General features: G+C 38.9%; 1 protein-coding gene across 3 annotated transcripts in view; it reads right to left on the bottom strand.

Moving 5' to 3' along the window:
• SPAG9 (sperm associated antigen 9) overlaps positions 1 to 12,193 on the bottom strand; it is a 62,890-nt gene that overhangs the window by 49,133 nt on the left and 1,564 nt on the right. For 2 of the 3 annotated variants that reach the window (XM_080356636.1, XM_080356635.1), the window contains exon 2: positions 7,088 to 7,208. In XM_080356636.1, the coding sequence (XP_080212762.1) occupies positions 7,088 to 7,208 (121 nt within the window). Of the gene's footprint in view, positions 1 to 7,087; positions 7,209 to 10,338; positions 10,423 to 12,193 lie in introns of those variants that run through there. The other variant, XM_080356637.1, reaches the window with a different exon arrangement.

The following is a 12,193-nucleotide window of genomic DNA, read 5'->3' on the forward strand; positions in this document are numbered from 1 at the left end:
CTCCAAGTAGCTCTTAGCAATTGAGAACTATAGACCTCAGTTTAAGGAATAGGGCACTAAAAATTGTGAAGATAATTTAGCTGCCAAGAACACTCTGTCAATAACAAATATCAACATGTAACAGCTACATGGTCTTGTCCCCAACACATACAGGTAGTTCAAGTATCCACTATGTCTCAGACCCACAAAAATCACTGTAATTTATCACCAAAAACCTGACATAAAGCTTTTAAAATAAAAAAATAATCTTAAACATTCTGCTATAATCATTTAATATATAGACAACCATATGCCAGGAGGTCTCTAACAACGGTTGAAATTCAAGTGAACAAGGATATAAGCAAGCCAACTTCTACCCAAAATCAAATTAAAAAACATTTGGATCTGGTACCAGCTTCTCGCCTCATCTGTGGCCAAAACTTGGTTTCGCTGACAAAACTTTTGATTGACTGTTTTGAAAACACTGAGATGCTTTGTTGATACATTTGGCTATTGCAGCAAGTAACTTTTTGACAATACTGAACATGACATTTGAAGTCAGCATGAACACAGAAGCTACAGCAGACTGGATTTGTTTCTAAAGTCAGGTAACAGGTGACAGTTCAGGAATGGAAGAATCTAAAGGACATTTAAAGCCTTTTTCTTCATTGCTGTAAAATTTACAGCAATAGAATTATTATAACAAACTCCACCACCTAAACCACTAGTGCAATACTCCCTTATTTTAAAAAAGTACATGAGCAGTTAATGATATACCAGTGGATTTCAACCTCCTCTCACCACTTTTGTTCAGGTGTATTAGTAGACGAGTTTAAAGCAGGCCAGTCACTGCTCCATTTTATTTCAGCCTCCGCTCTGGCAGCCTGACTTGGTGCAAGGTCCTGAGCTGGTAACTGTGCCCTCCGCTCCATCTAGTGGAACGTGGGTTCCCAGGACACAGGTACACCCGTCACTTTACAAGGCAGCCAGGAAAGTAATGGAGAAATGCATTGCTCGGAAACCAAACCTTCCTTTCCAGCGCACTTCGATGCTCACACTCCCTATAGGAAGATCAAGTTTAGTAAATGATGCCTTGAGGGACAGCGTAGGGAAGGGCAGGGGGGAATCTGCCTTGTAAACGAACCAACGCAGAGGAGAAATGGCTGCACTGAGGAAAACACGGCAAACAGCAAACTCCACATTCATTAATCATGAAATACAAGATGCCAAGCTGTTCTGTTCCTTTGTTGGAAATAAGATTAGTTCTGCTGTTTCCAGTCTTTGAATAACATGTAGGAACAATCCAAACCCCCACTGACCAAACCTTCGCTTTTAAACTTCTTTCAATGATCTATTGAAAACCTTTATTGTATTCCTCAGAATCCGACACTACAGCTGAGCCATACTTAGAAATAGCATTACTGACAGATATATTTTATACCCATTTAGTTACTCACATCATCACGTGCGTAGATACGCAACTCACAAGTCAAATCTCAAACAATGTTAAGCTTCACAGTTGAAAGTTCCTATTAAAGTCTCCTTGTTAACTAGACCAGTCTGTGTTAAACTGCTGCTGCAGCTCTGCACAGGTTATCCAGAGTATTAGATGCCTTCAGACTTCAGGTTTTCTACCCGAGTGTACATTAGAATAATGCTGGGATCTGAAGAGCTCAGATAAAAGTAAAATACCAAACAGCCCAATGTCTGCAGAAGAATCACAAGAACCAAGAACCTGGTCTTGCATTTTCTCTTTTAGCCAGTGAAAGCCATAGTCCTGTTTAGCTTCCAAGGAAAACAAATCCGCATGTTTTCAGGTCAGCTGCCAAAACGTGTGTCTCATATGCCAAATAAAACCTGCAGCAAGCAGTATCAGTTGCTGCACAATGTCACCTGACGTGGGAAATACAATCACCCCAAAAAGTTGTGTCACATTTGCAGCTCTGAACATCAAGAGCTGTTGTCTTGGTTTGTTGGGGTTTTGTGGGGTTTCTGTTTGTTTGGGTTTTGTGGGGTTTCTGTTTGTTTGGGTTTTGTGGGGTTTCTGTTTGTTTGGGTTTTGTGGGGTTTCTGTTTGTTTGGGTTTTGTGGGGTTTCTGTTTGTTTGGGTTTTGTGGGGTTTCTGTTTGTTTGGGTTTTGTGGGGTTTCTGTTTGTTTGGGTTTTGTGGGGTTTCTGTTTGTTTGGGTTTTGTGGGGTTTCTGTTTGTTTGGGTTTTGTGGGGTTTCTGTTTGTTTGGGTTTTGTGGGGTTTCTGTTTGTTTGGGTTTTGTTTTTTTAAACATGTAGTTTTCCCCAAACAATCTATCTTGAGTATAAATAACAAAGTTAAGGTTTAATAAACTTATGAGGTATGGAAATATATCTGTGCCTTGGTTGTCCTGTCAGATGCAGCGTGATACCTCAGTTGTAATTTAGCACTAGGCAGATCCAGAAAAGGAACCAAATCTTTCCACTCCCCCAGCCTACCACCTCCATCAGAAAGCACTTCAACCATGTAGACATCACGTTTTTCAGATTCTCTTGTAAATACATTATTCTGAGAATGATTCCCCCAGAAAGCACACTCAAAAGCTGTTGCATTCCTGAGGGAAGTCAAAATCCACTACAGTCATCTTTTACTCTAAAAAAGCTTCACTAACCTACAGCCTGTAGCACATAGAAAACGCAGTTTCCCAAAAAGGGACGCAAGGAAGGGAAATAAATTAAACCTCCAGAGCCCCCACAAGATTCAGTGGCACATCACGTGAGGACGGACAGGCACTTACCCTTTATTATGCTATAACAGTCCCCAAAGCAGCACATTTTCCCTCACGGAGTGTTGCTGGACAAGTGAGCTGCGTGGTCCTATTGCAAGTTTTTTTAACAGTTCAAAGTACCTAGTTTTCCATATTCAAGGTTGAAATTTGAAATATTCTGATGCTGAAAACTGGCTACAAGCAGAGCTAGGGGTCTCATCGCAAAGACTTGAAATAATGTGCAAGATAGATACATTTAAGCTCTTTTAAGAAATGTTTAAGGTTACACCCAAGACTGGTGTCTGCCTCAGACACATCACTGAAGTGGAAGGGAAGGAGGAGAACATCATTTAAACAGTAAACCTTTTTGAAAACCTGCTACTTCCATGCTTGGTGCACCTACACAATATTCAGAGGTGCCCTCTGCTGTTGAGAAAAGAAATAGTCCATGAAAGTATAGTCAAGTCATAAAACCAAAAAAACCCCAAGTAAACAAAAAAAACACGACAAAAAAACCCAACCACCACCACCACCATTTGCTCACACCCAGTAAAAGTCTGCTAAAGACTGGCAGTAAGAGCTCTGAAAACTCTGCTTGTCCCAACATTGTCCCTAGACCCTGCAGAGGTAATGTTGCCAGCAACAGAGGCGAGGGCAGAGGGAAAGCATGGGAGTCACAAAGAGCAGCACTGCAAGGTGACATGAGGAGATGGGGCGCAGGCCAAAGGACCCCACCACTGCAGCACACCCCTGCACGCCAGCAGAAGTCGCAAATCCTTACCCCTCTGCTCTTAAGCAGTTGTAAAGTTTGCCAAAATATCCCAGGATGCAACGTTGCACCATTTTTTGGCAGCAAACTTAACTTATGCAACCACCACAACCCACACGATACCAGGACCGAGCTCTGTATATCATACAGGAGTGGTGACTCCCTGCGCATCTGCCTGCGTATTCGGGATTTCACCACCTATGGTTGTTCACAATCCTCCCAGCAGTGCCACCCGGTCACGTTGTCACCTCTCCCATTTCCATTCCCTCCTATGAAAGAGCAAATCATAGCAGTTCACTCATCTAGGACACAGCTGACAGCAACTGCTTAAATTCATAATTCAGGGGAAAAACAAGTCAGTGAACCACAGGAACTTGGTATAATGGTTGACGCAGAATAAGCTTATTTAACTTCTTTAATTTCAAACACCAGATTTATGTCAACCCAGCCGGTTGAATATGCAGCTATGATTGTAATCCCACATGATAAATTAAAGTGCAAAGAAATATTTCTCTTTTTTTTTTAGTGTTGTGATCACTAAGACAGCAAAACTCCAAGAATTATCATTTAAGTCATGACACAACCACAGTTTCTGGAGCAATTTTAACTGCCGTGTGTGTTTAAGCACATAGACTCATGCTGAACGCTACTGTGTAACTGAGGAGCTGCGCTCTCCCAGGGTTAATTAGTCTTCGCTAAATGTTCAGGATGGACAGTTCTCAAGGGAACAGCCGAAACCTTTTAATGGGCAAAACTTGTTCTCACACACCTCGTTTGAGGAAAAAACACATACAGCACTATAAGTTCTCTACAAGAACCAAAAGTCTTGTAGTTAAAGCATTATACGGGACCGCGTCTTAGCTGTTTTCTATTCTAAACTATTAATTATATCAAATTGATGTTCCTATCTCAAATTTTGTACTCCAACACAAAAAAGCAAAGCCAGCTTTCATTTACTTGCTTGCTCTGTGCAAGGTATTTGCAATTATCATCAATGATAACACTACCACTATGTTGAATGTTGATGCGGTACCAGTCAGCAATACCACAGACTGGTATAGATGCACAGGCAATAGTATGGGAAGTATAAGAAAAAAGGAATTCTAGCTAGAAAACTTGTAGCCACATCCAGTGAATTAACTCGACACTTCAGTATCTTTGGTATCGCAGGGCATGCAAATCACCTTGCCTATAAAACAGAAAACAAGACAATGCAGTAGAGTTGGACTACTTCAGGAATATGTACAAGAGGATGGTTTTCACCCCCTAGAAATTTAGATCACTAAAACCAGTTCACTTGCATAATATTCTTTAAGTGTTCAACAACTGTGTTTGTCTCCTTTGATCTTGCTCGGCATCAGCAGCGTCTCAAATCTCGTCAGAGTCTTTCGTGTTGTCCCAGACAAGTTACCAACCCAAATCATAAGCAAAACTCAATGCTCAACACGGCTCTATGGTTTATCCAAAGTTACATCTTTGCTCTCACAGAAGGTTTTCCCCAAATAAAAAGATTTTTGAATTGTTTAAAGTCAATGTTTTATCACCAGAACTTTATGCTGTTATGATAGGTGTCTCAACAACAGTATTTCTTACCAAAAAAAAAAGTTCTAGCCAACATCCAGTGGTTCTCATGCGAATACTTCCATTAATATGATATACACACAATGTAATCATACATTTATTTGACGGCTTAATATTCAAGGCAAAAAAAGAACGTCACACAAATTCACAGAACAATATAAAATAATGTTGTGTACATTAGTATAAAGTCCATCTTCTACGATAGAAACTCCAGGTATAATGCCACATACATTGCCAGAATCCAAATTCTTTCTTGTTTGTGCAAGTAATTTGTACTTTTTATTGTATTAACAGAAAAACTAATGGCATATGGTGCAATCTTGATGTCATAATCCTGTTGTCAGAGTACAGGATTTCCCATTAACAGGTTGGTTGGGCTGTGGGCTTAGAGCACAGACATTCTGCAAACGGTGTCCTTTGCACCAAAACAGACCACTCAACCCATTCCAATGTTTTCTTTTCTCCTCTTCTGCTGCTTTTTTACACACACACGCCTCAGTTCACAAGAATTAGAGTGTTTCTGATACAAGTCTCTACAATACGCTTCACAATTATCCATTTAAGCTTGACTTCATCTATAAAGATACACTCCTGGAAATCAAACATCCTGGTTTTCACTAGCAAGGACTGCTTGAAGTGTTCCTGCATCACTGCCTGTATAGAATCCAAGAACATTTTAACTGCAACGGACCTGAAAATGTACATCCCTTGAAGATTTGTCAACAGCATTCTAAACCATTCAAATCTCAGAAAGATTCAGCTCTGAGTACCACCTACGTTAATCTTAACACTAGTGCACACTCATTTCTACCCTGCTGTAGGTTCACTCATGCTGTTGAAAATTAAACTTCACAGAAAGATTATTATACCTTAGGTTGAAAAGGAGAACTATAATTCCTTGTGTTATGGGCAGGAAAGGTGACTGAATATAAATAAAGGAAGAAAGAATAGTGAAAAGAAGCTACTTTAACAACAGGGACTCTGTTTTTAGAGACTGATCTCATCTCAACCTTATCAAGCTTGATACAGTCTTACTTTACATTTCTGCATGGCCCAGCAATAAAAGCTGTATATTAATTAACAGACTAGCCTTGTGTCAATAGAAGCCAGATTAGAAGCTGGACAAAATGTTCACATTAATTCACATTGATCAATATTTCTAACCTGTGCTAAAATGTTAAATAAAAAACCCAAACATTGTAACCTTTGTTGTATGTTTAACAGACTCACAGGAAAAAAAATAGTTCATCATTAGCAGCATAGGTCTTTCATCTTCAATGTAAGACTGTGAGGTGAGGGAGATGAAATAAGATTTCTGTGGGTTTGAGTATTTTTTTCCTCTACCCTTTACTCAACTATAAATAGACAAACTGGTGACCATGTTTCAGTCAATGACTGTGTAACCGGTAAGAAGCAGTCCAGCAGAATGTCTAAAATACAATATATTCACATGGTAACTTTCAGTATTTCACGACAACAGGCCATTGTTACCTTTTTGCAAAACGTACACACCCTTTTGTAACTCACACAGAGCAGCTCTAAAAGCAGAGGTGTTCTTCCTTAACTTTCTCTGTTAAAACTAAATGCCTCATAGAAATAAATAATTCCCTAAAAATCATACAAAAGCTAATGAGAATCAGCATCAATGGCATTCTCATTCCAGTAGTGACATTGATTTTCAGCACAGACAACAGTTTAATGGGAAGATAATTAGCTTATTTTATAATCACTAACAAGGGAATAAGTTCTAAATATCTTCTGAAAAAGTTGCTAAACATGAAAATAGCGTGGTCAAAAAGGAAAGCAAAACAACTAAGAGACCAGAAGAATCAGATTACAAGTCACAAGTTGATTTGTTTGCCTTAATTCTAAGGAAAACAAACTTGCACAAGTGTTAAACCTAGTTATCTGCCAAAATACAGGAATTAGCATAGATACTCAGCATATGTGTTATCATTTTGCAGAATGAAATCTAAAATGTACTAACATCACTTTAAGAGGAGCACAATATACTTTACTTACTTTGATCAGCATAATTTTTTGCTTTTAGCTCAAGCTGTCGAGTTTGTGATTCCAGCGCTTCCACTCTGGTTTGCAAGTCCTTTTTCTCTTGTTCTTGGGAATCTTCAAACTCGATGAATTTCTAAATAAAATAAAAAAGTGAAGTTAGCTTCAACAATGAAAGGAAAACTTTTTTAAAGGCATGAATAAAATTCCTTCTCCAATGAGAAAGAACAGATACAGTCATTTCCAGATTGGTTTTTAAGCAGAACAACTTTTGCTTCAAGCAGCAGGTAGGAGACAAAACAGCAACGCAGGGTACAAGCAGGATTAACGTCAATATTAATTATTTCACTCTTTCCTCACTCCACACACTCGCCTGCCAACACTGCATGTGAAAAAGTCTTGGCACCCTCAGGATTGACTGAGCACCAGCGAAGGTCCTTTCACCTGTACGCAATGGTAGAGGCACAGCCAGCAACAGCACCAACCAAAACTACAGGTTATTTTTGATTCCCACCCAATTTCTGTTATCATTTGATAAATTACAAAATGCTCGAAGTCTTAATGGAATGTTATACCTCACAACCAGCTCCTGCAATCTGTCAACTGCTTAAAAAAACTATTTACAGACCCTCTATAGTTGCGTTGATCACAATCATCTACCCTGGTTTAACCAAGTGTCTCACTTAATCTTACCGAGTTCACTGGTGCATATACCAGTGTTTACATTTTATAACATTAAAGTTACCAGTTCATCCTTATGGAAGTTCTAAAAAGCATATTTTTTTACTGTTTATCTTAACAAGAAATTCAGTGTGTACTTGCAGCACAAAGAACACCTCTGATAGCTGTAAATGTCTGAGGTCACGTAGTGCTCCCCATTCTGTGCTGCGGAGAAAAGGCAAGGCCACAAACACAAGTTATGCACAAGGCTTAAGTACAGGGAGGAAAAGCACAGCAGAGCCCTTGCAGAAAAAACATCTAAATACACATGCAAGCCAGCTCAAGGGTCAGAAAGCAAACTGCAGCTGGGTACCGCACAGGAACAAAGAGGCAGAGGAGGCAGCAACTTAAAAATAGTAATGCTATAGGTGATTTGAATATATTTTTTTCCTTATGTATTGCTAGGAAAACTCAGTGGGAAAAATACTTCAAAAGCTCACACATCAACTTTTAATGGGCTACTACTAAGTTTTAGACAATGTGGTTTATAGTTTTTACCAAAGCAGAAACTTGTAACCCTATGAAAGAGCTTCAGTTTAGCAGGGTCAGCACAAGAAGTTTTGCTTGAAGTTTACTTCAGATGTAGAAATGCATCAAAACCCAAGGGGAACAAGAGTTCCTTTCAGACAAGCTCTCCACAGCTATCACAGGACCAGACGCGGGGTTCATATGACTGTGCTTGAAGTCAAACTGGGAAACAACTGAGGAAGAGCTGATCCCAGCCCAGGTAGCGCCGCTTCGGGTTCCACCATTTCAAATGAGTTCTTCCCCTGCTTCAGAAAGATGTGCCAAAGTCCTCCTACCCTCCAGAGTTTGGGAATATGAGTTTGTTGACTTAACACTAAAAAACTCAAACTTTAAAATTCTTTAATCACTCCTTTGTAGTAAAGTGATACAAGTGTTTTGCCCCTTTTATATTAAAGGCTCAAGTCATGCCTGGCTTATTCTTAGTGGACTCCTTTTTTAAAAAAGGCTTCAAAGTTTGATGCAAATTTGGCGCTGGGGCTTAAGACCAACATAGTTTGTTAAATTAAACATGGGAAAACATGAAAGAAGAATTATAAAACTGTAACATCTTTGTTTAGTTGCTTTTCTGATGATTTCCAAAAGTCAGATGGGTTTCATTACTTGCAAAAGGCCAGTGACAATTCTACTTCTGACCAAACAGCCGTTCAAAGTCGTCAATGTCATTGTTACTCATGAACTAAAGATAGATATAATTTTGTGTTTCCTCTACGTTCTTCAACTGCAACTACTGAAAGTGGGTTTGTATTAAATGGTTTGGTTATTTTCCACTAGTTTACCATAATTTTGTTGAAGTTAGATTTTAAATTACAACTCTTCAAAGTACTTTTATAATTAGAGCTGAGTAACTTTTTTTTCCTCTGCTAAAAACTACACCGGATCAAATCACAGATTGAGTACTTTAGACTTTGAATGTTTCTATTTGATTTCGCCTCTCCTTCCAGTGATAGTATTAACACAGGCAGAGCCCCAGGAGATGGATCAGCTCATCCTGACTAAGCCTGTATGACTATGATGGAAGGACTAGTCAGATGAACCACCAGCTGAACACCCATATTAAAATACTTTTTTTTTTTTTTCATTTACATTGACAATACACTCAAATACTGCACCATCATCTGCATCATTTAAAGTACATGCAGCAGCACAGGTAGGAACATGTGAGCCACTCAGTGTATGGATACTAGACATTATTTCAACCCAAGCTACTGGCTACACAAAACACCAAAGCAGACATTAAGAAAAAATTTAAAAATCTAGCCTTCCACATTATAAGTGACATACCGCCTAAGCCACAGAACCATATCTTACAACTCTAACAAGAAGAGAGGTTTATTTGGCTTTTTTTTTGTTTGTTTAGAACAAGCTAAAGAACACCAACCTGTCTTTAAAACAATCACACCAAACACCACAAGATTACAGAAGATATGGCTGGAAGAGCCCTTAAAAGGTCATCTTGTTTCAAAGCTCTGATGCTCAGCACTGATGCCTGGATCCCAATTTTGATTAGAACACAATGAGGAGCAAGCACGGGATATGATGCACGTCCCCACTGCTGAAATCCAGGCCTGTGATACGTTCACAAAGTATGTTTGGTGACTCCCATTTAATCATTCCCATTTTCTCCAGGCAGTATCAACTGTGTCATTTCAGACAGTCATTTGTCCAACCTGTTCTTAAAGGCCTTCAATAAAAAGCATGGAAAATGCACTTCACAAATAAGATTCTGAAATATTTATGTAATTATTTTTTAACTTAAAGTTTACAGCAATAGTCATTGCAATAAATATTAATTCAGACAACACAATGACACGGCCCAGCCTATGCATTTGGAGTACTGTCTCATGTATAAAACTATTTAATCACCTTGCTATACAGCAGTAGTCAAATGAAATGTTTCTCCCTACACTTATGTCATCTTCTGTTTCCTGATATGTTAACTTGTTTTCCTGTCACACGATCCAGGTGCAATACTGAGCAGATCTGATGTCAGGTTCCACCTCCTTGGCAGCCTCTCTTACCCTATGACACGGCCTTTTATTGCAGCGATGGCAACTTTTCAGGCAATGGTTTGTTCTTCCCGGAGCAGGTAGAGAAGATGAGCGATGAAGCCAACTCAGCTGGACTTCAGGTAGAGAAAAATATATGTAACTCAAAACAACCTAGTAACTTCTACACTGTGTTAACAAGCCTTCTGTAAAATGGATCTCAATTTTGTTCTCTCAAATTAAGAATAAACTCTTCCTGCAGGGTATTTACTTAACATATAATCCTAAGGAAGAAAGCTAATTTTGGGAACAGTAAGAAAAGGCAGTCATCAAGTTCACATTACTACTTAAACTCATTTTTATGATTGCAAAAGTAGCAACCATGTATTGAACACCTGATTTCAAGAACAGCTTAATCCCACCAACAGCAGAAAAGCTCATATATATATACTCATATATATATATATATTAGACAGCTTGACAGGGCTAAAAGGAGTAGATTTTATCCTGTGCCCAAGTCCACACAAAGCACCTTCTGCTAAGACACACAACTCTAGGTACGGAGCAGTAAACTTCTACAGAAGTAAAACTTCTTATGTATTAAATAGCAGAACCCCAAGTCCTTCTTCCTCTCCCTGTTCTTTGTGGCAGGACACGCTGCCTAACGCTCGCTTGGTGGGAAGAGAAGTTACGCAGAACTGTAAGCAAGACAGCAGAATAGCTGGTTCCTCTATTTCGTTAGCTATAGCACAAAACATACCACGTCAAAAAAAAAATCAGACTACTGAATTTATGGCAACTTAAAAGATCATTGCTGTTACCTGAAGGGCTGAAATGCGGGCCCAGGACTTCTGAAATAAGTCACTATAAGAAAAGTCCACAAGCAACAACTTTCAAGATGTTTCTTTAGCAACACTTTTTAAGTACAGCGAATAAAGGAGGCAAATTAGGACAATGGTATAAGGAGGTTCCTATTTAAATAGTAAACCGTTAATATTGCTCAAGATACTACTGTAAATAAAAATTTCTAAAACAGCAAGCAGAAAGTAAAAGAAGATATGTTAATTCTTCAGGACAATTAGATGATACAGAATATTAAGCTTAGTAACTCAAAATTCTCCATTTTGCCATCAGATTATACAAGCAACCTGCACAATGAAAGGAACACACTAAGCCAACAACTTGTTGTCCAAGTGCAATATTCACATTCCCTTCTTTTGTTTCAACCATACTGCACCCATCAGATTACCTCAACATCCAAAAAAATAACAGTTTGGGACAACCAAGTCTGAATAAAACATGTACCCCTCATACACACCACGCTCTATCTATCCCAGACATTTTCACACATGTACAGCAGAACTGACCCCAGCACGTACCAAAAAGATCACCTTCGCGCTTACAATTGAAAACACGGCCTTTGGTCCAACTGCACCTTGGAAAGCGTCAGTAAAGCTGGTTTGCAGCGTGAGTATTAGTTTCTAGACTGCATAATCCTTGGCCCCTCGACTTAATTTATCATGACACAAAGAAATGGAGATTGCACTGAAGTGAGTTACCAACAGAAGTACATACAGCTCCCAAAGAGGGACAGCAACACAATTAACAGTGTATTCTATTTCATCATATCACTACGGTTTCTGTTCTGCTGCCCAAGGCCTGCTTTCTTCAATCTGGCAAATGCTGCTTATGTTTTGAGCCTGATTTATTTTCTCACGAATAAGGTCAGAAACTATTTATCAGTTTCGTACTCTCTTAATAAAAATAAAATGTTTCCTAAAAGAAGTCTGTTACATGCAGCTTGTGTCAGAACTAGGGATTACATAGTTGCCAGACTGAAGTCCATAAGGTCCTGTAAAACAAGTACAGGTTTGACAAAGAAGATTAA

This window comes from Nesoenas mayeri (genome assembly GCF_963082525.1).
Source record: "Nesoenas mayeri genome assembly, chromosome: 19".
Lineage (NCBI taxonomy): Eukaryota > Metazoa > Chordata > Aves > Columbiformes > Columbidae > Nesoenas > Nesoenas mayeri.